A 26,102-nucleotide genomic window follows, 5' to 3' on the forward strand; every position below is an offset into this window, starting at 1 on the left:
CTGGGCATGGGGTGGGAGTCCACCAGAGGCCCTCAAGGGCCAGGAGTCATTGATAAAATCTAAGAAATCTGTCATGCCCAAAACGAATTTATAGATAACTCCTACTTAAAACCCAATATATGTTGGCTAACTGAACATAAAAAGACAAAACAAAGCAAAAAAAACACAAACCAATATATAAATTTTGAAATTTAATAAAATAATAGCCAACACCTTTGAGTACTTACACAATTATGAGATGCTTCAGTGCTTTCCAAAAGAATCTGTTTCTGGTTCTCTTAATAGCAGTCTTTGTATTGCTTTTAGATGTGAGTTGTGGTCAATGGTCACAAAACCTGTGAAACTAGGAGTTGGGTGTCAGACAGGCAGCGTGCACTGCAGCACGTGACTTTAACCTTTTAGAGAAACTGAGGAGAAAACATTCCTGAAATTTTAGTGTAGCTTTTTTTGGGGAAGATTTTATTTACCTGTGTAGTTATTATTCCAGTGTTTGAAATAAGAAAACTGTGTGGTCTACTAGTTTTTTATGCCTCCCCTGAGTGAGGTTCCGAAATTCTCGATGCTATGTTGGGCCTCTCTGATTTCCTTCTTGGCAGCTAGTAAGGACCCGAAACAGTAATGTGTAAGAAACGCAGAGCAGTGACTGTTGCTAATTAACAAGCATTCTTATGGTATGGGCTGTACAAAAATAGGCCATGAGTTGGATTTGGCCTGTGGACTGGAGTTTGCTGACCCCTGGTGTGGGGAAAAGATTGAGGTCCACTGTCACTGGACTTAACAAGTTTTTTTAAACCTGAGTGTTATCTTACCTGTACAACAAGGAGAAGGATGGGTAAATATTAAATAATACTATCTAATATTGTTGCTTATTCCATGCCATACAAGTATGCTCAAGAAATATTTGTTGAATGAGCTAGTCTTTAAAACCTTAAACTGAGCTTCCTGAACTAGTTGTGAGACAGTGATACGGATGTACCATGTGATCTAGACCCTTAGCCTTCTTTCCAGTGGGGGACATAAAGTATGTACTGTGTATTTAACCCAGAAAGGTGAGTGGCAGAATGGCATGTAAGAGCCATGGAAAAGAAGTAGTGATGGTGAATAAGAAATCCCTTTGGACTGAAATTGTTGTTATTTGTTCCCTTTATACCAGGAGGAACCCCTAGATGAGAGCTCAGTGAAGAAAATGATCCTTACATTTGAAAAAAGATCATACAAAAACCAAGAGTTGCGGATCAAGTTTCCAGACAATCCAGAGAAGTAAGGCTCTGTTTTGTTGAAACCCTCTTTCCTCTTACATGTTATGTTTATTGTTTTTGTTTTGTTTTTCATTTGTTTTGCCTGTTTTGATTTTTGTGATTTGTGTCAGGAGTCCCAGGACAACCCACGTATTTGGGAAATCCCTGGAAAGACTCATAGGGCTCAGAGTCAGTGGTACTCAAGGGCACACAGCAGGGTCAGCAAGAGGGAAAGACAGATCAGGCAGACGCTGGAGAAATTCATGTATAGGCTCCCTGTCTTTTTTCTGCCTGGGTTACACGCAGACATGCTCCTTTCTCCAACAGTGAAATACATCAACATATGTGTAGTGTTTCTGTCCAGGGAAGCCCATTTGAGTGGGACTTAGGAGTCCAGGATATTTATTGAGGACAAGTTATGTAGGCCTTCTCTGTCCGCAATGACTATCCAAATTCCATACTCCCAGAAGGAAAGCAGAAGTTAAGTGCCCCAGGTGGGCAAAACACCCTTATCACTTAGGGAACCTTTCAAAAGCCAAGTTCCCAGGTACCAGCCTGGGACTAGACTCTTCTAAAGATCAGGTCTACTATGTTAACTCTTTTCCGCATTGTTCTTCTCAAGGTGCAAAGAAAACTGAGGATGCCTGTCATTAGTGATAGCTTTACTGCTGAGAAAATGTCAAAGGCTTTGCAGTTAGACAGATATGGGTGTGACTCCCACATGACCTTGAATAAGTCGCTTCTCCTTCCTTAGCCTCCAGTGTCTCATCTGTATAAAGAAATAATACCTCCTTCACAGGGTGCTTGTGAAGATTGAGTGAGAATTGTGGCAGGTGTTTTGCTCAGTGCCTGGCACACAGGAAGTGCTCACAAAGTGACGGTCACGTGATTATTACCGCGCCCTCGCCTCCGTGTACTGTGAGGTGCTGGCATGAGGAATCTGGTATCTTTCATGGAAAGATCACCCGTTATGTGACCAAAAAAAATCAAGGTATGGAATACGTACAGTATGATTTAGGTAGGAAAAAAAATGAATTCTAACTAAAGGAATTTTCATATTTATACAGATTTTAATGTTCTAAATCGCTCTTCCCTCCTTGTCTTTCTGCCTCTTAGGACATACACTTTTAATGAATCTTAATAGGCCCAAGGCCCCTAGGCAATTAAGAGTTGAATAGTACGGTCTTTGTACTCTAGTTTATAGGTTACTAGGGAGATGGACTATAAATGCAGGGTAGAAGGAAATATACTTTAAAAGAGATACAAGCAGAGTGCTGTGGGAGCATAGGGAAAGAAACCATGAATGCCAAGTTGGGGGCTATGGTGGGCTTCACAGAAGCGGTGGTATTTGAGCTGGGCCTTGAAGAATGATTTTTATTTTAATAGGCAGAAAAGAACATGGAAAGTCCTGCAGTGTGATTAGCATGAACAAAGGCACAGGGGTATCAGAGCACACAGAGTCCTCATGGTAACCTAGTGAGGCTGGTGGGATTCAGCACGTCCTCTCTGTGCTGTAGATGAGGTATAGAGAGAGGAGAACCTCATTACTGGACCCAGGCCACAACCCTTTTTGACAGGAGGAATAGCTCGATCAGATCTCAGCCTTCACAACACCAGCGTCCCGTCAGTTTTGTGCTGACCTCTACCATATAGTAGCACTTGTCATACTGTACTGTGTCTGTGGATGTATGTGTGTGTTTGATTATACAAGTAATACAGGAACAGACTGTCATTGTAAAAATACCAACAGTGCATAAGTAAAGTAAAAAATGTAAGTTCTCCTTCACTGCACAGACCTCCTTTTCCATTCCTCTATCCAGAGATCGTCTCTGTGAGTATTCTTTTAGATTGTTTCCTGTACATGTATTTACATATGTAATTTTTCCCCCACCTCAATCATGCTGTATGTATTCTGAACTTTGATGGTTTTACTTATCTCACAGGAGATCTTTCCATGCATGTTTACCTTATGTTTTGTGACTGCTGTGGAGTATTTCATAGTGTGGAGGTACCTCGACTTATTTACTATTTTTCTTTGGATGGGTATTTGGTTATTTTAAATATTGACTTTTGTGAACAATGCTGCAGTGAACCTCCATGTACGTGTGTCTTAGTGCACGTTATTTCTGTGGGATAGATACCTAAGTGTTCAGTTCTCCAATTGAAGGGGACGTATTTTAAACTTTGATAGTTCCTGCCAAATTCCACACCCTGGCCTTTTATTCTCCCACCAGCAGGTCTCTTTCCCTAACTTCTTGCCCACGATGAATGTGATCAGTCTGTAACATCTTTGTCATTTGTTCTGTTGTTCTTTCTTTCCTCAGTGGTCTGCCTGCATTATACTCCGTGTGCCTTTCAGGAGGTAGACTGTGTCTTGTCTGTCTCTGTTTGTAGTACCTAGCACAGTACCTGCCATACTGTCGGTGCTCAGTAAACATGAGAGATCTTACATAGTTGAGGTCATTCTTATTACATTCCCATTGCTTGGAACCTGAGGATACGTTATGAGGAAGCTGTGCTGTGGGTTGATAACACTAGAAATTTAAGAACCACAGTACTTTTTGGAATGCCAGTATTGCCTTTGTCCCCTTCGTAGTATACTTCTGTCAGTGTAGAACAGTGAATTTCTGTGGGTTATATTCACCATCTATGTCTTAGGTATCACAGATGCTCCAGTGTTACAATTTATAAAGTGGTTTTTAAGAAAATGTTATTTTATTTAAAAAAAAAAACAACAACAACAGTGTTTTCCATCCAGACAAATTTATACACTATTTTTGTTTTTAAGTCACAACGTTCGAAAATTGAAATTATGCATAAAGAACATCTTTTTTTTTTTTTTCATATCCAAAAGCTGTTAGGAAACTACATTGTGTTTTAACCTTGAGTTCTTGAATTCTTACTGGTGCAGTGTCTTTTATAATTCTCTAGACCAGCGAGGTGCAATTAAGATGAAAATTGCTAGAGCATATTTGAATGAAACTTTCCGGTTGAGATCAGAAACGTTCAAATTTATTTTCCCATATATGCAATTGTCATTTTGATTGCATACCCAAAAATGCCTCTCTTCATTTGGCTGCATTTCAGATTCAATTGACAATTCTCCTTATGTGGCGTCTACTTTGCACTGTGTGATCGTTCTCCCAAGCATCACACTGAGTAGCGTGTGCTCCTTCTCTCCTTCTCTTCATTTTTGTAGGGTTGGAATTACTTAGTTCAGTGGCTCTCAGACTTTTAGTCTCAGGACCCCTTTGCACTCTTAAATTATTGAGTACCCCAAAGTCCTTATCTTAGGAAATTTTAGAATATACAAGCACACATTTCATTAGCTCTTAGGGCAATCATAGCACCATGTTGTGCATTCCTCTGGAAAATTCCACTGTGCACTCCTGAGAGAATCAGAGTGAAAAAGGCAAATAATGTTTTGGATTTACTATAAAAATAGTTTTGATCATATAGACTCCTGAAGGACCTCCTACCTCACCCTGGGGTCCCAGGACCACACTTTGAGAATTGCTGATTCATTTGGGTGGAAGAAACCTCATGCTTCCTATGCGTTAATAGCTGGTTTTATGATTGCAGGAGGACTTGGTTTCTGTTGCTTTTCTGGTATTTTTTTTTACTTCACTGGTCTTTGCTAATATTCACTCTTGTGGTTGAAGGAGAACATCCTGCTGGTCTGAAGCAAATGTACATGGGCAGACAAGCAGAATATTCTCTGTCATACCAGATGGAATTGATGACCCTGCCTCAGCCTGGGTTACTGTTTTAATATGTTGCTCTATTGCTTTCCCATTGACCTCTAACTTGATCCTTTCTTCCAGCTGTGCATCAGCTGTTGCTAAAGGTATGCCTAATCCCTAGGCATTCAGTCCTCTACAAATATTGTAGGGTGTGCTTTAAATGAGTAGGCTTATTCTTGGTCAGCAAAAAGAGAAGAAAATTTTCTTTGTTATAGCAGAGCAGACTTAAGGGTACCTAGATTTATTGAGCATTTGATGTGTGCCAACTGTTGTTAGGCACATTATAGTTATTATCTCCTTTAATCCTCACTATAATTCAGCTAGAAAGTTTAAGGAAGTTGAAGTTTAGAGATAGGTTAGTTAATATTCTCCATCTCCCTTGTCCAGACTGGGGCCCTATGCTCTGTTCCAATAACAGTTCTCTTGGGCAACGCTGGACATCCTTACAATTAACTGCATTGAATAGATTGTTTAGATTTGTGCCTCAATAGAAGCTCCTTGAGGACAGCAGCTGGGATTGTTCTGTTATTCGTTACTTCCTCAGTACCTAGCATGGTGCCTGGCACCTAGTATGTGCCCCAGGAGTGCTTGTTGACACACCACTCTTGGTTACACAGCCTCTAAATGTGGCTGGGGGTGTGACCCAGGTCAGTCTCTTTCCCAAGTCCAGGCATTTTCCTACTCTAGCTCATTATTTATGTAACGCTGGACCCCAGTGGTATTTTTGTGATGTTTCCCTGCTCACAGTTGACTTTTTGCTTGTTTTGTTGGTTTTGATAATTTTATGACTTTCTAAACTTAAAAACATTGGGTTAAAACTGCGTAGTTGGAAGAAGAATTTCCAAGTTGGAAGGGACTGAAAGGTGCAGTCCATTCTCCCTTCTCCTTCTTGATTTTTTTTTTTCATGTCACCCTTCATTAATTACCCCCAGTGACAAGGATCCTAACTTACAAAGAAACCTGTTTCATCTTTGGCAGCTCTGACTCATAAGATTTCAACTCGGAATGAAAAAGAATCTCAGCACGTTCTTTCATGAGAGGATATCTAGACTCCTTATAATCTCAGTTGCTTCCCTGAATTAGTTTCCATAGCCCTCCTAAATAAAGTGTGGTTCCCGTAACAGATGTCCTGGACCTTAAGGGTCATCTGATCTGCATGGTAACTCATATTATCTTCTTCTAAGCAGGCTAAAACCACAGCAGCTTTTGTGGCGGCTACTTTCCTCTGCTCCTTTGGCAGATATCTGCTAAATTTCTGTGGTGGACCAGGGAGTGTACCCAGGGCTGGGTGTCCAGAGATGAAGGAGAAGTAGTCTCCATCCTGGCAGAGCTGTCTCATGGTCTGATTTGTATCGCAGTTACAATTGACTAAAACCATCGAGTCCCTTCTACACATGTGCTCTTACTAAACTGTATCTTTCTCACCCGTGCATTTGTACCTGACTTTATGGTTCTGTGCTGTGCTCGGTGTGGATCCTAGGTAATTTTCCTCCTGTTAGATTTGGCCCATCATTATTGCTTGTCAGGAACTTATTGAATTAATTCCGTCAGCTGCTGTGTTAAGTTTGCCGTTTATATATCTTCACCCAAGTTGTTCATCAAAAACAGGCCTAAGGGGCGCTTGGGTGACTCAGAGGAGCATGCGACTCTTGATCTCAGGGTTGTGAGTTCAAGCCCCACATTGGGTATAGAGATTACTTAAAAATAAAATCTTTAAAAAACAAAAAACAGGCCTAAGGATGGAGCCCTGTGGGATACCACCAGAGGCTTCTCTCCGGGTTGACATTCATTCATTGATTATACCCCAAGTCCCCAAACCTTTTCCTGGTACTCAACATGACTTTGCTTGCTACTATTTAGTGCCCTTGCCAGTTCTTCCCAACAAATTGTAAAAGTCTTCTGTTAAGTTACTCCCTAGTACTCACGTAAGGCAAATAAGCTGTAGAGATTTGCTGAGCCTTTTAGGTTCAAAGATTATGCAGATCTACTGCCCCAATATCTGAATTCTACACCAGGCCTTCCAAGTCATGATTCTGATTTGGCTTCCGTGCTTTAGGTGATAAGGAACCTAGGAATCTAGAAGGGTAATCTATTTGTAAGCATAGCAAAGGAGCCTTAAAAACACTGGTATGGAGGAGAATCTTGAGAAAAATAATTTCAAAATTAGAATAATAATCAGGTGAGAACAGACAAGAAAGCATTGGAAAAGAAGAACAACAGAATGTTTTGTGGTAACAGAGGTAAAATATGCCATGATAATGTGGAAGTGTGGTCCTAGCTCAGGAATTTGCAAACAAATCCGTGAAATGGAGTGAAAAGCCCATAAAAAGATTAGAGTGCACATTAAAATTTAGTGTATGATAGAGGTATTTCTTCAGATCTGTGGAAAAAGGATACATTACGGTATTGGGACAATTGGCCTCACATTTGCAGAAAATAAAGTTAGATCTCTGTCCCATATCATATGCTAAAGTATATCTCAGATTTACTTACTCCTAAACATTTAAATATGTATAAACATAGAGGTAGTATATCATAAAATATATTTGATCTTAGCGTAGGAAAAAACCTTACTCAGGGTACATGTAAAATAGAGTTCATAAAGGCAAACATTTAACTACTTAGACTTTTAAAAACTTTTATGTTAAAAAGCACAATGTACAAATTAAAGGGCAAATATTTTTCGCTGGTTTATTTTTTTTTTTTGACATATGGCAGAGATTAATTTCCTTAGTATATGGAGTGCTTATAAATCAATAAATAAGATGAGCACCCTGATATAAAAATGGTTAAAGGAGAAACACAAATAACTAGTAAACATTAACAGAATTTTAACTTAATATCAGAAGTGCAAAATAAAAAATAAGTTATATTTCTCATCTCTAATTGGAGGAGATTTTAAATAGACGATACTGGTTTTGAGGAGGGTGGAGGGGAAATAGGCACTTCATACACTGCTGGTACCTTTCTGGCAGGCTCTAGCAAAGTCTGTTAAGTTATGCATACTTTCTGACTGGGTACCTTCCTGGGAATTTATCCTAACACAATAATTATGAATACATACTTCTTAGTGTCATTTGTTGTAAGGAAAAAGATTGGAAACCATCTGAATGTCTGACAAAGGGGGATTGGTAAAATAAATTATGATAGATCCACACAAGAAAATACCATGTAGCTTTTAAAAATGTATTATTTAGAATAGAAATTTCAGATGGACTTAATCTCCTGCACCCACTCTGGGATTGATTGGTGGTTTTTCTTGGAACACTGTGTTGAAAAGGATTCTGAAGCCATGTCTCGGCTCAGCAGGGAAGGGTGCTGGGTTCAAATGAGGGATTGCTGTGGGAGGAGGAGTGAGAGCAGCGTCTGATACTGGCTTTTCCTGTTGTAGAAGAATGCTTAATGATAAAGAAAATTGTTCAGCCTATGTTAACAACAATGGCAAAAATTGAATACAGAACTGTATACTATGTAGGCTACTTTTTTTTTGGTGGGGGAGGCTATGAGTTGGAAAAAAACTACTTGAACCTACCAGAATATTATCAGTGGTTATTTCTGGTCACTGAGATAATGGATTATTTTTCTGTTTATTTTTTGAAAGCATGTCTTTTCCCAGTTTTCTATAAAAAGTAGTATTTTATAATTAGAAAAAAATATATAAATGTTATGATTAAAAATAGTAATGGGGAAAAACAATGGTAAGGATATTGTCTGAAATATAGGCATGTTTTAAAGAACTATAGTCTCCAGATTTTGTTCCTTGCAGAATCCAGATTTCTGGAGAGATGATGTTTGCCCAGCCCCTCAGCATCTGAATGAGGCATATATAACTTCAAGAGTCCATGCTTATGTTCCTTTTCTTTTTTTAAATTAAATCACCCTGATATAAAATTAAATTGAGACCATTTGATTAAGCAGGCATCTGTGGATATATAGAGACAAAAGATATAATTTCTGTCTTTAAGAAGCTTACATTCTAGAAGGGAGGATAGACATAATAACAGTAGTGGCAGAAGAAAAAATGAGGGCAAACGTATAGTGCTTTTATAGGCCAGGCATTTTTCTTAAGTGCTTTATATGTATTTATTCATTTACTCTTTACAGTAGCCCTGTGAGATAGGTAACTTTATGATCTTATTTACAAATGAGAAACTGAGGCATACAGAAGTGAAGTAAGAGGCTAAGTCAAGTTCAAACCCAGGTAATCTGACTCTAGAGTCTGTTAAACCACTGCTGGGGGCCTGGACGGCTCAGTTGGTTAAAGCGTCTGACTCTTGGTCTCAGCTCAGGTCTTTTTTTTTTTTTTTTTAAGATTTTATTTATTTATTTATTTATTTTCGAGAAAGAGAGAGCGAGCCTGTATGTGAGCAGGGGGAGGGACAGGGGTGAACGAGAGGGAAAGGATCTCAGGGAAACTCCACACTGAATGCAGAGCCTGACAACGGGCTTGATCTCACAACCCTGAGATCGTGACCTGAGCCAGAACCCGAGAGTCGGATGCTCAACCGGCTGAACCATACAGGTGCCCCTCAGCTCAGGGTCGTGAGTTCAAGAGTTCAAGCATGGAGCCTACTTCAGAAATAACAGCATTATCACTGCTTCCCTTCAGTTACTCTCAGTCAGGTATTGTTCAGTTGCTTTACGTGGATTGGCTCACTTCTTCCTCAGAGCAAACCTTCCTGTCTTGTTCCCCAAAGGCTTAGTGATCATTTCTGAAAAGTCAAACACCGGGGGAGGGCTGGGATCAGTGAATGCAGAGCAGTTTTGTTCTTAGCGTCTGAGCATAGGTTTGGTGGAAGGTTCAGGTGTGGAAATGTGAGTGGAGTATCATGCCACGTAAGGTGTGGTGCTGATTACAGGGTGCCGGAGACTAGCTCTGCTTTACTTTGGGATCTGCCCCCTAAGCAGCTCCCTGAAGGGAGACGGTTTGGAGGAAGGCAGGGTATTTTTGGATGGCAGGAGAATCTCAGTATCTTCCTTTGGATAAGAGGAATAATTGGCCCTTGGTCTGAAGTGGCAGGTAAGAGAAACCCTTTTTGGATTAGTAAGATAACTATGTCAGGGCAACACAATGGTAATGGTAGCTAATCCACAGGACTGGTGGGCAGATCATTTAATGCTACAAAATGTTTCAGGAGCCTCTCAAAGGCAACTTGTGGCTGCAAGAGTAAGGGGAACCCTGTAATGAGATCTGAATCCAAGATTGATTTTTGTAATGAGGAAATCGATTTCTCAAGGAAATTGTGTGACAGTATGATGTTTGGATGAGTGTACTTCCTGGTTGGTCTGTTGCAGACACTTTGACAGATTGTTTCTCTGTCTGGATTATGTTGCTGTTTGCTCCTCAGTGCTGACAGTACCCCCTTCCTTTCACTGATGCTGTCTTGTTTTCCCCTTCTAGGTTTATGGAATCTGAGCTGGACCTAAATGACATCATTCAGGAGATGCACGTGGTGGCCACCATGCCAGACCTGTACCACCTTCTGGTGGAGCTGAATGCTGTGCAGTCTCTTCTTGGGTTACTTGGACATGATAATACAGATATCCTTTCAGATCTGTCCTCAGTAACAAGGCTGACAGGGTGAGGGAATACTGTTTACTCTCTTCTCCTGTCTGTCTCTGCTGATGTCTGCTGTCACGTCTGGTGTTCTATTTTCTTTCTAATTATCTCCCATCTTGAAACACACGCTGCTCTTTACTCATTTGAAAATCTGTTTTTATCTATGAATAAATCTTGGGCAATCCTTAATTGTCCCATCTTCTCTTATTAGTGCTGGAATTCATTGTGATGTATGTGTTCATACCTTAATAGCATTAATTTCTCAGGATCTTGATTTTCCAGGTCCATTATAGTGGCAAGGCCAGATAGGATTTGAATCTGTTGATCTAGACATCATTCTGCTACCAGACAGCCCAGTGGAGTGGAGACAAGAGGAGGCAGTGAAGCGTGGTAAAAAGCACACTGGAATGTCCAGGAAGACAGGGATTTTAATTTCTTTTGTCCAGTGCTACATTCCCTATTACTTAAAAAAGGCTTGGTGCACAGAAACATGTAATATTTGTTGAATGAGCATTAGACCTAAACAGATGATCTAGCTTTGGCTCCCAGCTTCATTTCTTGTGTGAAATTTGATGCCCCTCCAGCCCTCAGTATTGTCATCTGCAGAAGTGGAGTTAATAACTTTTGCCTTTCGTTGTTATGGAGTATTTATTAAAGGAGACCACGTAAGGGCTGAGCAGTTTCTGATACACAGTAGGTACTTAGTAGATGTGACTTTTAACTGAATCTGAACCGTGACTTCCAAAACCATTTTATACTTTGTCTTTGCTCTCAGATGTGCAGCAGCTTTCTGCAAACGGTTTTTGATGTGCCCGTGGCTAGGGATATGTTCATTAAAGCAAATTCTCTTCCAAGAGTTGTTCTATTTGAATCCAGATTTCCGAAGGTAGGAGACAAATGTAGTTAGTCTGCCTGAGTGATATTCATGGGGAATCTGCTGCTGCTTCATGTTATTTTCATCTTCCTGGTAATCTTTCTCCTGAGAGCATGTCTGACTAGGTTCTTTCCTGCCTGATAATTCTCATAGAAATAAATCAGTGAATAATTTCAAGGCAGGCTTCTTGAAGGGTGATCTTAAGCCATTTCTGAGACTTGTAAGGTTAGATAGTATTAAGAATCACTCTGTCAGTCCCCAGGTTGCTGAGTATGTTCCTCAGGGTTTACTGCTGGGTTCTGGGTTTTATGAGAACCCTGGTCGATTAGCTTGTTTCTGGATCAGCTTAGTATAGGGTCTCATGATTTCATGCAGTAGACATGCTTTGAATGCTTGTGATGTACCAGGCACTGTACTAGATGCCGAGGAACTGTGGACTAGACTGGATATTCAAGCAGCATCAGTCATTAACATGTATTTGGGTATCTGCCATATGATCAGCCCTGTCCAAGGTACTGACTAGTCCTTACGGAGTTAGTAAGGTAGAAAGAGTTCTTAGTTGTGACTTCACATTTTATTTTATTTTATTTTGTTTTTAAAGATTTTATTTATTTGACAGAGAGAGACATAGCAAGAGAGGGACTACAAGCAAGGGGCGTGGGAGAGGGAGAAGCAGGCTTCCCGCTGAGCAGGGAGCCCGATGTGGGGCTCGATCCCAGAACCCTGGGATCATGACCTGAGCCAAAGGCAGACGCTTAATGACTGAGCCATCCAGGTGCTCCTGTGACTTCACGTTTTAATTCACCTACAGAACAGTAGGTTTTCAGAATCCAGACAGACCTGAGAGATGACTTAGCCTGGTGCAGTATTTATTTCTTTAGCGACCATTCAGAGGTCCAGCTAACTGTTGAGGTTGAGGCCGGCCCTCTGGGCCCCCCACTTTCCAGTCCAGTGTTGTTTCGAGTGCATCTTGAGCCCTCCCCCTGTAGGATTTATTACATCCCTGACAGAGTTGCACAGTGTCCTCTGCTACCTTGTGTATTCATACAGGAATCACCAGGTTTGTTTCTGGAAACACAGCTCTTCTTCTTTTTTCTGTTCCTGCTAACTCAAAGTAATAGTAGCAGCTTTCCGAAGATCCTGACATTTTGCTGATTCACCAGCCTGGTTCCTGCTGAGGAGAAGACTGACATAAGAAGTGCTGTTCGACATCGGCATACTTGGGAAAGGCAAGGGCACAGATGTTCCAAGTTGTTAAGTTCTGGTCTTTAAAAAGGAAAAAAACAAGTGCCCCTATAATAACTTTGACAGACTGCCATTTCCCTCCTGTTTTCTGAGAGCTAAACTGCGTTTTGTTGTGTTTTTTTCCCCCTCTAGTATGCCAACCTTCACCCTACTGCCCTAATGATATTTTTAAAAATCTGATTTTTAATTATGCCCTACATCAAATTTAAAGTGCATTTGAAATTTTTTTAATTACCTAATTTTAATTAGCTGCAGCAATTAGAATAAATGTCATCCTCCTCAAAGTACAGTTTTTCTTGAAAGTGGTTTCAGGGAAGGGTAGGCCCTCTTGACTTGCATTTGACACATCTTCTACCATTTCGGAACGTTGATCTCCCAGTAGCAATGCACTCTGCTTCTTGTCTTATCTGTGATCTATAATGGAGATTTTTCTTTAGGAGACGCTTGTTAACAATTTACTGTTGTACAGCTGTAACTGCCTGAAACACCTTACCATGAATAAACAATTTCATGGCAGTCATGACTCAAATTTTTCATCTTTTTTAACTCTTCATTTATCAACCAAGACCATATGTGGCTGGTTGTGCTCCCAGCCGGCCCAGGTCATCTTTGCTTTGTCCTTCTCTGAGAAAACATAAACTATAGGGATTTTAATTGGATCAGAGGCTGGTTTGTTGTAACCTTAAGAGGCAGAGGATGCGAGAAAACAGCTTGTGCCTTGTCCTTTCAACCGTGAGAAGCAGCTTCAGAGTTTATGCTGGCGCTCTGCGTCACTGCTGCTCGTGAGGGCCTGTCAGCCTTACTGTGCCTCATCTCCCCCCTTGAGAGTCTGGAGCCCAGCCATCGCTTGGCTGCAGAGTGGAATTCTGGTCTGTGAAGAGCACCTCTGGGGGTGAGGGGCAAAGAGGGAGGGACATACCCCTCACACAGTATTGAAGAGTCACTCTGAATGTGCTAGAAGGGAACACAAGGTAGGATCCGACAGCTGCTGCCTTTTAGAAATACCACTTTTTAAAACCGTTTTTCCTTTGAAGTCATTTAAATACGTTTAGAGCACTTTCTTTGTGAACCTTTTGGAGCGTTTCTACAGAAACATAAGATTAAAGGTACATTTAAAGATATTTTCTCAAGGTACTGATAAGCAAACAGTTTTTGTGGCCCAGTTTAAGCCATATTTACTCATTTTGCCTAAAGGAACAAGGAGGAATAAAGCAAGGGGAAGATAAAACCCCAGATGGTGGCTCATCACCCTTTTTACCACCAACAAAAATAAATCACCACAGCACCAAATCCATAAGCTTCCTGTTTTTGTATGTCATTAGCCGTGTTCTCAATTTGAGCGACTAGTCAGTGGAATCCTTTCTAAGGTCCTTGTGGTAGATCCCGTCATTTATGGGCTTCCTCCTTTTTGTGGTAAGCCCTGTTGGGTCCTTTTGGGGAAAAAGAAGTAATAACTCTAGTCAAGCAAAAACACTCACTTACTTACAAGTTACTTACTATGTGTGGTAAGTGCCCTTGGAGTATTACGCCCATGAAATGCCATTGGAGTTCTGTGGTGTGAGTCATTTCTGGCTTGGGGGTGATTGGGGAATCGGGCATTGGAGATGGGTAGGCTTTTGACAGATGTGGAGATTAGAGTGTGTTTCCAGTTTATTTTCATGGTCTGTACCTTGGAAATTGCTGTTCCTTACATGCTAGAAGCTGACGTGTTCATGTAGTCACTACAGACTAACCAGGATATCAGGCTCAGGACTTCACTTAAAAAAACAAAACAAAAGGGCTTCTGGGTGGCACAGCGGTTAAGCGTCTGCCTTCGGCTCAGGGCGTGATCCCAGCATTATGGGATCGAGCCCCACATCAGGCTCCTCTGCTATGAGCCTGCTTCTTCCTCTCCCACTCCCCCTGCTTGTGTTCCCTCTCTCGCTGGCTGTCTCTATCTCTGTCAAATAAATAAAATCTTTAAAAAAAACAAAAACAACAAAAAAAAAAACCCCAAAACATCAAGACTTCAGCTCTATTCTTTAAAAATATATATATATATACGTATATATATCTCGTAAACTCAGTTTGTTCAAAGTCTGCTTTGTCTCCACCTGTTTGTGACTCAGAAAAATGAGGTCTCATTGTAATGGTAACCTAAGGCATTATTACAGTGGGTTGCATACTAATAGGCAGGAAGGGAGAAATTTGTTAGTTACAGAGGAGATCATTGGTGCTGATGGGACAGCGCCTTTTTTTTTTTTTTTTTTTTCAGTCTGGGATAATTTTAGGGAGCGGTTGTTAGCACTATTCTTTTCTAAACTGCCTAGTTTTCTTAGACTCTAGAAAGCCTGGAGGACCTTCAAAGTTGTCCTGTTGGATTTTGTGAAGAATTACTGTGGCAATTGGAAAATAAAGAGCAGACAGACTTTTTTTTAGAGCAGCAGGGATCAATTGAATCTGAGCAGTTTGGGTCTGAGAAAGCTAAAGTGGAACAAACTGACTGCAGCACACCATATTGTCTCAGAGGGTGTGTACAATAGTCAGGGGTGCCATGTGTTAGAGCCCCAGTGTTAATGAGCAGGAATAGGGCTGGGAAGGGTTTGAGCCTCTTAAGGGCTTTCTTCTAATTGGACTGGGAGGGAGTTGGCTATTGCTCCAGTGCTTTCCTGCAAACACTGTCTAACAAGACTTGTGTATCTTGAGCTGTTGTTTTGCTGATGAGTTGTTCTCATCTTGGTATTTCCAGAATCAAAACCGCATTGAAGAGAAGGTACTTCTTTTTCTCATCAGTAGTCTGACATGCCTGATAATCTGTGTAGATAAGTCACCCATTTTTCTGGAGCCTTTTAAATATGTTCTGAAGAAAGTCAGGTCAGTTAACTTTTGATCTTGTTTATGAGTTTTAGGTGAATTCCATGCCCCTGGAAGATTTGGGTGGTTGTAGCCTGCTTTGGACATCTCCCCTGTGGCGTTATTATAGTGCCCATTAGTATTTAGTAGGTACTTAATGAATCTTGAACGAGTGCATTTGCTCCCTCATATTAGTTTGATCTAGGATTGGGAGAAAATGAAGAGTCCAGGTTTATTCTATGTAGCTCTGTGCCAGCTCTTTTAAAAGGAGGAAAAGACCATTGTGTCTGTGTTTTAAAATTCATCTGCATTAATTGAGCCATATCTAATCACTGTCCTAGGAGTTAAAGAAAAAAGTTATTATTTTTTTTTAAACCCACATTTGTTCCATTAAATCAGTTATATTCCCTGAATCTAGACTGGTTCATTTTTCTTAAGGAATCCTTTTTTAAATGACTTTTTTTAAAAAAAGCCATCTGCTTACTACATATTGTTCTTATCTTTTTTTTTTTTTCTAGTAACTTTATTCCTTATGGACACATCTCATTGGAGATTAATGAGATTAACATTCAGTTTCTATACCAAAACTCTACATGAATCATACCCAAAGGCAAATATCTAAAGCCAAAAAGTGAAAGTAAATACCCCTCTTTTTCCAAGAGCCTTTGTATTAGGGACCATTTTGTGCCCTGCTGGTCTTTTCTACTTCACCTCTTATTACACTAGCTTATTGCCCCAGTAGTGGACAGGTACAGAAGGAGCGTGTGGGGGTGGCCTTTCTACTCGACATGACAAAATAGGCTATCAAAAACTGTGTTTAGTAATTCACAGAGAGACAGGCTCTCTGTTTTCCTATTATACCTGGACGGGAGAGCCTTTTACCTTGTGAAATGAAATTGTAACTACAGTGGAAAAACCTATCACCCATGCCCAGAGTCTGCTTGTGAAGAAATGCTGGATGGGCGGCAGACTGTGCTGAATTTTCTCATCAAGATTGAGAGTCCGCCTGTCTATCTTTAGTTTTGGTTCTCATTCCTCTTTCTGGTCTTCAAATGACCTCTGCCTTCTGGGTCATATTACATTACCTAGGAGTTGATGATTACAATTATGGACTAACGCCTTGCTGAAACGTTATTTGGTGAAAGTTAGGAATTTATGTAACACCAGTTAGCAGAATTGATGAGATGTTTACCAGACCCAGTAGCTGGTAACTGGTTTCATGTTCGACTTCTCGGCTGAGGCAGGAGGGTAGGCAAGGAGGTAACCACTGGAACATTTTTAGAAATGACTTTCCTTGGTAAAAGTTAGACATTTATCCTGTCCTATATAAAACCACCACCATTGTCAAGTTTTTTCCTTTTCAAAAAAAGTTCCTAGGTTTAGTGTGACACATCTGTGAGCATGGTATAAGACTAATCAAAGAAAAGTATGATACCTGGCCCATAGACCTTAGAGGCTGAAAAAGGACTTGATCAATCTGAATGTCTGTAGCATAGCCGGAATATAAAATTAGATCTTCCAACCCATTGTGACCCAGAAAGGGAGACCATGCTGTTGTTAGCTTACATTTTAGATTTTAGAGGCTTCAGGAAAAAGTGAAGGCAACAGTGAGGGCCTTGGCCATTCTGTGGGAAGACTTGACTAACAATCTTTATTATAAAACGCTTTCATATTTTCTTAGTACTTTGATTTGCTTGGCCTTCGGTATATGTGACCTTATTTATTCCTTTTAGCTACTCAGTGAGATGGGCTGGACAGGGACCATTGCCACCATTTTACAAGCAAGGAAACTAAGCTATAAGGAAAACAAGGGGCTTGGACAGGATCACACAGCTAGTGATAATTTTGGGATAGTTCAGAATGTTCGTTAAAGATAGAAGCAAAGATGAATAGGACATGACTCCTGTCTCATGTTTGCTCTGACTCTTCATCTGTTCTTTCATATATATCCCACCTGTCTCCTGAGGCTGTTGTTTAATGAACAGTCATCACCTATAAGTTAATAAACACTTAGTTCTGCATGGCATTGTTCGAGGGAGGTAATGGTAGTACTTATTACATGCCTGATTCATATTCTTGTCCTATAGACATCTGACGCTATAGTGGATGGGTGGATGGATGGATACATAGATGAAATCTCATATGTATAAAATAAGCATGTGAATAGATAAGATTTTTACAATGTATATGTAAGAATTTTTCAAGAGAACATATTTAGTAGTTTCTTAGTTGAGGAGGATGAGGGGGGAGTTTTCAGCATCTCGTTTCTTCCTGAAACTTTTAATAACTTTTGGTGGAAATACATGACAGATCTTTGTAATTACAGTAGGGTCATTAGCTAGATTTTACCTGAACCTCACCCTGTTTAAAGCTGGTATGTATTCCCCTGTGCATTAATATGAGGTATAGTGGCAAAAGTATCATTTTTGGAATCAGATGGACCTACTGTTCTCCCTTACTATTGCAGTGACCTTTAGCTAAGTTACTTAACCCCTTTGAGCTTTTAGCTTTCTGATCTGTAAAACGGGGAGCACACATTTCTTATAATGCCCTTGTGAGAAGTTGGTAGCACAGCCCTTGGCATAATGATGACTTTTAGACATGGTGGTTATTACGATGGCGACCGCTGCAGTCTTTACTACTAATACTAGTCAGGGGTAGCTTTGGGATTTCTAAGGGTTAGTTTGGTAGCCAGTTTTTGTTTTTTAAAATTAATTCAAACAACTTCTGTGTTTACTGTATGTCAAGTAAACTATGTGGCCTTTTGTGTCCACCATTTTCTGGTTACTTGGTTAATGAAGATTGGACTAGACACATAAAGGAGTTTTGTCCAAAGATCTTTAAGCTCTTTTATATATTCAGTTTTGTAACACTCTGGTGTTTTGGGTAAATATCACTTTAAAGAGTGAAAGAAGATGACACAGATAGCTTAGTTACTTGTGCATGATGGTCAGCTAGTCGGTTATAAATGAATAAAACAAACCTACCAGTGGGTTTTCTTTCAGCAAAAGATGTTCATAAAATACCTGGAGTGTCAGCTGGCAGTTAGCAAGTCCTGTCATTCCTGTTACTATGTTCTATATCTTTCCTTTTATTTTTTTCTTTCCAGTTCTAGTGAAACTACCGTGATTCTGACCTTGTCTCACCCTGGACTCTTCTATTGTGGTATCCTTTCCTCCAGACCTGGCTCCTCGCCCAGCCCTCACCCTCCAGCTACCCGCTCAGCCTGCCTCCCATCTGCCCACCCCCGCCCCCAGCACTCAGCACTTGAGTGCAGCCTGTGCACAGCTATTAGGTTATTCTTTCAAAATATTGTTTTCTTCATATAGTTCTAGTTGCAATTTTCTCTCTCTTCTCCCCTTTCTTCTGTCCTCCTCTCCCTCCCCTCATCCTCTGTGTTCTCCTCTTCATGTGCCTTTGTACATTCCAGTCTCTTTGCTCTTACTCCCGTGGCTTGGCTTTCTCACCCCTCTGTCCTCATCCTTTTTAGCTGCTTGTTTTCTGACCAGTCTTCTCTAGCAAATCATTCCTGATTTCTGAGTTCAGTTTGATTGCCCCTTTCCTAGGACGTCTGTATTCCTCATTTGTTAAATGTTGGCAGTTGCCTGTGGTGTATAATTTTTTAAATGTCTCTGATTATTGAATGCTGTCATTTTGTAGATGAGAAAACTGAGGCCCAGAATGAATAATGGATTTGCTTCCGTCACCATCACAGTGCTTTCTTCATTGTAGACATTCAGAAATGCAGGTCGGCAGAACATGGTGTCCGTGTGTGTGTGTGTGTGTGTGTGTGTGTGTGTGTGTGGGGTGTGTGTGTGTGTGTGTGTGAGAGAGAGAGAGAGAGAGTGTATTTCCAAGATGAGGAAGGGAAGCAGTTTAATTCTGCCTTCCAGTTTCCAAACATAACTCCTTTTTTCTCTCTTTCATTCTTTCTTTCTATCATATATATATATATATATATATTTTTTTTTCCTCTTTCTATTTTTGTCGAGTGTTTAATTCTCATTGTTCCTCCTTTTATGTCCACAGTAGCTCGGTATTTGAGGAGAGGGAGCTGGAGGTAGGGGGAGGTCTAGCAAGGTCCACTGTAAAGCCTTCCTCTACATCTGAAACTGATTTGGTCTTGCCGCGCTCTCTGCCAGCCTCTAGGTGAGCACCAGCCATCTCATCTCAGAAACTACTACTGCCTTTGGAAGTGAACTGTACAGGGTAGTTCAGATTATACCGAGTTCCAAGAATTTAAATTGTGAGATAGGGTTAAGGGTGTTGGCCTATTTCCCACTGGAAAAGCAACTCCTGAGCAATTTATTTGAAATTTTGAAATTTATGAAAAAGCAGTGAACTATGGAATAAGTGACCAGGAAGGCAGCATAAGGAAAAAGACTGAGTCAGTTAACAACATTTACTGAACACCCACTGCGAGTAGAACCTTGTTGAAGAGATGTTAATAAAACCACGGTGTATTAAAGGTGAACAGTAATAAAATGATTGACAAGGAAACAGAAGGGAAGCGAAGATGTTAATAAAATGTCAGTAAGGTTTCAGTATGTACGTGATACCCTTAACACTTTTCACATGTGTCCATAGCTGTGGTTGATTTGCTTCAGGAATTAACAGATATAGACACCCTCCACGAGAGTGAAGAGGGAGCGGAAGTACTCATCGATGCTCTGGTAAGTTGCACATCCAGCTGGGGTTTCCGGGTGTGTGTAAGGTTTTAACAGCGTCACCATTGTCCCTGTGGCACCGGGTGGGTGTGAGCTCCGTGGCAAGGGTGCACTGAATGAGGAGAGTAAGAAAGTAGAAATGCAACTTGTGGGGTACATGAGACTCTGAAACTGTGTTAAGGAAGGGGTTATAGAGGCATTTATTTATTAAATATTTGCTGGTAAGCAGGCCTTTTCTCACTTTTTTCACTTTATGTGATCTTCACCGTACTCTCTCAGGGTATTACTGCTACTATTCCCATTCCCAGCTGTGACACTGAGGCTTGGAGAGGCGAAACAGCTTGCCTGTGGTCACACAGCCGGGATTTGAACCTGTGTTCTCTTTGACTCCATGTTCCTATTCTTCTGCCTCCAATTGTGCTGCTGCTGACCTTTTCACAAATGTTTCTTCTTTCCTCTCCAAGCACCAGTGAGGACAGATACCATTATTATTTTATAGATAGGGAATTGGAGAATGTTAAAAGCAAGAGCAAACCTTCCAGCTCATCCAGCCAGACTCACAGCCCCTGCCTGTAGAGACAGGGCCGGTGGGTTTCGGTGTGCCTATTTGTGGAGCCTGGGTAAGGCTTCAGTCTTCCAGGCAGCAACCAGTCAAAGTTTATATGTGAGTTAAACCAATCTGTTCTCATCGCCTCTCTTTACACGTGAGGAAACCCAGATACAGAAGGGCAGTTCTCCACTGGGTTACTCAGCCAGGCCTTGTGCAGCTGAGATGAGAGCCTGCATGTTCGGATCCTCACAACTCCAGCTTCCCTCTCTCGCCAGTGATTGTAGAGGCCTCCAGGACTGGAAAGGCGCCACAGCTGGCAAGTGGCGGAGGGAGTCTGTTCCAGCCTCTTACCCTGACACTTCCTGTGGGGCTCTGTCCACCCATCAAGCTGTCTCCCTCCTCTAGGCTCTGTTAATTTTCCTTCCTCTCTGTTGTCTTCTGTTGTCTGGTTTTTTCTTTCTGCTAAGAATTTAGTAAATACTGGTTTTGATGCAGTTGACAGTTTATCAAAGATGGCTGCAGTCCCTAGTATTAGAAGCACCGGGATGTTTGTTAGGCTATATTCTGACTCCATCCTAAACCCACTGAATCAGAATGGTTGGGACTGGGGCCCCAAATGATTCTGACACCCCGTCGCTGCTCCAACCACCCTCTCTTCGCTCTTTCTCTCTCAAGGTTCTTGACACTGGAAATTTCCCATGTGCCATGCTTGTTGCTGGCATTTGGCGTGATTGGAGAGGCTGTGAACCCACTGGATATGAAGGACTGTCTCCTACAGAGCATGAGGCTGGAGTCCAGCAGGGCTATTTGTGACTGAGTTTGAGGAAAATTTCTATTGCCGTTTTTCTTTCAAGCTCCTTCCTAGAGCGAACTGCCACTTTCGTAGAATTCAGGACCTTTATTTTTCCTTTGAACCACTGTGCAGAAAGAAAAGGATGATGTTGGGTTGTCCTTTTGTTTTGAGGAGCATCTGAAGGAAGGCTGTGGCACTTGCTCCTGCTCTGTGTCCCCACAGTGTCATTTGTGCAGTCTTACCTTCCAGAGGTTAATTACAGTGGCCCTGAGTGAGCCTTCCTGCCTGGTCCCTGGGCTGATTTTAATTACCATCCTTTGCCTGTGTGAATAGGGGAGACGAGAGAGGAGCAGCTAGCCTGGCTGCTGCCTGTAAAATGTACCCAGAAACAGCAATTCACACAAAAGCCCCCTTTGTGTTTTCTGTGTTGCTAAGCCCACCAACGAAAGCTGAATCGTGCAGATTTGATTGTTTGTTTGGAAAGAAACAGTTCATCCTTAGTCTGGGGAGCTGTTAGGTAGCTGCTATACAGGGTTTTCTGTTTGTTTAGTTTTTTTTTTATTATCATGTTAAGATTTTGACTCTTACAGCTTTATACTGGTGGGGCTGGTGTGAATCACAATTGAGCATTCCTAGACTCCTATATATTATTTGCTTGTCTGCAGCCAGTTAGAAGCCATCAGTAAATAACAGAGAACAGAACTGGTAGGTGGTCTTTATTTTATTTCATTTCATTTTATTTTATTTTTTACCCTTGTGCTGCATTCAGGAAGAAGTTTGATAAGTAGTCTCATATTACAAGGGTTGAGTTGTCTTTGTAGTTTTAATTTGGGGCCAATATCAGAGGCCTGGAATTGCATGAGCAGAGGCTAGAGGGCACGGAGCAGAATTTATTGTGGTGTGCAGTTTGCAGTTATTGCCTTGGTCTTTTTCCCAACTGGAAGTCTTAAGCAATAGACTAGCACATTTGTGGGGAGAGAGTGCTGTCCTGGCATTCTTGGGGATCTTTGGGGCTTAAAATTTGGTTCATATCCACTGCTATTGCTTATGCAAAAGGTGAATATTTGTGTTTTGTAACAAATTGATTTGGTAGCCTGGAAAATAGTCTTTTCTAAGAGTAGTAAATGCAAGAGTATATTGCTTTAATGGCATTTCTCTGGCATACCTCTCTAAAGAAGTCTTAGGACTTCTTGAGAGTTGTGATTAGATGACAGCCATTTCCTACTTTCTAATCCCCAAATTTGCCATGTGCTTGGCAGCCCCATGCCTTTGCTCACATCTGCCTTCACCTTGGCAAGCTTTGCTTCTCCTGGGCTACCTGGAATACTCCCACTCATCCTTTAAAGCCTGACTTAAAGCTTATCTCTTCTGAGTGTTTTTTTGTTTGTTTTGGTTTTTTTTAGGCTACCCCCCGCCCCGCAAGCAGAATTTGTGTTCTTTTAGCACTTTGTATATCCTGGCACTTGTCACATTGTCTTATAGACATCTCTTTATAAGTTTGTCTTTCCTGAGATGTGATTTCCATCAAGAGAGTGGCCAGAGTAGGAGCTCTGTCATTTACCAACTGTGTGTCCTTGGGGAAGTTACCTAATCTTGATGTATTCAGTTTCTTCTTCTGTAGAATGGGGATAACAGTAGTGCCTATTGCATGCATAACACTGAAGTGAGGAATAAATGAGGTATTTAATAAATCTTTAGGACAGTGTCCAACACAGAGTAAACACCCAATAAATGTTGGCCATTATCTTCATAAAGGCATTGCGTGGAACATATTAAGTACTTAGTAAATGTCAAGTTAAAATGATACGTATCATCTGCTGTACAGCGAGAGGTTGAGTTCAACAAACATTTTTTTTTTCATTTTGACAGATGTTCAGAAAACATTTTGAATGAATACTCAAAAAATTTTTTTGAAGGGAATGGACCTAAATAAGGCGTGGGAGGATGGACGTTTAGCTTAAAAAAAAATGATGAAATGAGAAATGATAATGCAAGGCAGAATATTACGGACAGTTGTGAGAGATGTAAGCTTCTGTGGAAGTAGGGAGGAGGGAGCCATCACTTGTGATGGGGAAGAATCAGGAAGGACTGCAGAGCTGCAGGTACTTTCTGTGGCCTCAAACGGAAGCTTTAACGGGAGGATGTGTGCAGGTGTCCCAGTGGAGGAGGTGGAAATGTGGCTGGGCCGTGACATTGGCCATAGTGGCTAGGAGCCACCATGTGGTATAAAGAGTTTCACAAAAGTGATTTTGATATGGAGACTCAGGAGACTGCCCTCCATACCCGTTCTTGCACTCAACTAACCCTACTTAAGCATTCAGCTTTGAAGTTCTGTAGTAGTTTGGCTTGGGCAGCTTGGCAATGCATTCGTTCTGCTCAGGTGAGGCTGAGGTTGGCAGGTTTTCAGTTGCTCTAAAGGTATTTCTTATGTAAATTTCTGGATCCTATCACTTTTATCCCTTCTCCTTTCTATTAATGTCTTCACCTTCATCTGTTCCCAAGCAAAATTCATTCGTTCGTTCATTCATTCCCTGAATGTTTATTGAGTGTTTTGTATGTTCTAGACTCAGGAATGGGGTATATAACAATGAGCAAGACTGACAGAGTCTGCTTTTGTGGAGCTCAAATTCTGGTGTGGGGGGAAGCAGTAAACCAGCTGGAAAGCAGATAGTGATTCTCTGTTACATAAGGAATTAAAAGAGAGTGATGTGATGTACGGTGACTGGGAAGTCACGTTAGATTAGTCAGGGAAGGCCTGAGTTCGGCATGACAAGAAGAAACCAGCCATTGAGAATGACCAAGGGTAAGATGGGACAAGTGCAAAGGCAGGAATGAGCTTGACAGATTTGAGGAACAGAAAAACTGTTGGAGCACAGCTGGGGGGGAGGGGAGAGAGCACGGTCAGGGCCAGATTGCTCAGGGTTTTGTAGGCCGTGGTAGGAAGTTGGGGTGGAATTGCTGGTGTGAAGGGGAATAACTGGAGTATCTTGGGCAAGGGAGTGTAACATAGTCTGACCTAACATTTTAGGAAGACCATTTTTGGCAGCTGTGTGGATAATGAATTGGAGGAGCAAGAGGAGAAGCTAAAATATTACTAAATAGGTGGTAACAGGCATAAGTTTTGCATTCTGACAATATTACCGTTCGTATCCTCAAAACTTACTGCTTGATCAAGAGTCAGTGGATGTGGGAGGTTTTTTCTTAATCTTTTAAATATGAAATTTCCAGAACTCATAGCAGGTAGAAAATTTTACTCCACACTCTTAAGAAAGTTTATTGGCAGATTGTACAAGTTAGAAAAAGAATCCTTCAAATGTTCTCATCTGTCTCTTTTAAAAATTTCCTCCTTTTCTCTTGTATCCATCTTCCCTGGTCAAGTGGAAAAGGGTATCTGAACATGCCCTTGAACTTCATCTTAGTAGGACCTGCCAGAATATTGTTTAGGATATCTGTTAACAAGAAGTATCCGGTGACTTACCAGAAAACATCAGGCTTAAGACGGTCATGATATCCGAGGCCAGGGTTGCTCTGGCTGACACTTTGGTCCCTGACCAGGGTTTGTTTTTGGTTTCAGATTTAGTCACAGGTCCAAACAATTGACATGAAGGTGGTGGACCTGAGGAGCTAGAGGGAGTAAGACAGAATGCTAATTTGTGCTTCTTACTAGGTGATATCCAGAGCTATGCATAATATAAATATTTTCCCAAGGGTTTTCTGAGCGAAATGTATTTTGACTGCTTTGACCCTCCTACAATCAGATAAAATTGCATTTAACCGAGCTAAACATAAAGTTTCATACTTTGCAACCTTGAAAAGGCTGTCTGTTAGAAGTTAGATTTCTGTAGCAAGAAAAAAGATTTTCCTCCAGCCAGATGCCCATTCAGTTCTGGGATTTGAACGTGTTGCATACTGCCAGTGTCCCCCCGCCATTTTCCAGACAGCAGAGATGGGAGACCCAACTAAGAATCAAGGAAAGGGGGGAAAATAATGCAGATAAAGCAGCAATAAGCAATTGAAACGGGTGAAGCAGTTTGCAGAACCGACAAGCAGTGTGATACCCAGTGGATTTGCAGTGTCTGCTGCTTTAGGATTCAGGGAGATTATAAGTCAATCAGGGTGATTTAGGGAAAAACAAACTGTGACATGGTTCATATTTTCCCCCCAGATGTTTTTCTGTTTCCTCTCACATATTCAAATTGTTCAATTAATTAAGGAAAATATTGCGGTGGATTTCTTTGGTGAAGCTTTTGCTGGCTGCAAGATTTGAGAGTGAGATTGTGTATCTCCTTGGGATAAGAGGGGAAAACAGCTCATTCTCATATTTACAGGCACCCTCAATTCTGGCATCAGTATCCCCTCAAATCTGCAGCTAGTGTCTTGCATTGTTCTTCACACCACAAAGGGCAGAGCCTAGAAAATTCTACCTCATTTATGATTCAGGTTTGCAAATCAGTCGATAATTTCAGCTTTTCCCCCTTGCCAGATGTTTCCTTTAAGTGCCGAGAAAGAGTAAAGAGGTCTTATTTCAAGATCTATCTCTTGCCATTGTTCCGTCCTCTGGCTCAGTTTGAATTGTGTTGTAGGGTGTCTTATATACCTG

General features: G+C 41.1%; 1 protein-coding gene across 2 annotated transcripts in view; it reads left to right on the forward strand.

Moving 5' to 3' along the window:
* CTNNBL1 (catenin beta like 1) overlaps positions 1-26,102 on the forward strand; it is a 156,051-nt gene that overhangs the window by 32,829 nt on the left and 97,120 nt on the right. For both annotated transcript variants that reach the window (XM_008698113.2, XM_008698114.2), the window contains exons 3-5: positions 1,154-1,260; positions 10,383-10,522; positions 20,068-20,165. In XM_008698113.2, the coding sequence (XP_008696335.1) occupies positions 1,154-1,260; positions 10,383-10,522; positions 20,068-20,165 (345 nt within the window). The remainder of the gene's footprint in view (positions 1-1,153; positions 1,261-10,382; positions 10,523-20,067; positions 20,166-26,102) is intronic.

Source organism: Ursus maritimus, unplaced genomic scaffold (assembly GCF_017311325.1).
Source record: "Ursus maritimus isolate PB19 unplaced genomic scaffold, ASM1731132v1 scaffold_22, whole genome shotgun sequence".
Classification (NCBI taxonomy): Eukaryota; Metazoa; Chordata; class Mammalia; order Carnivora; family Ursidae; genus Ursus; species Ursus maritimus.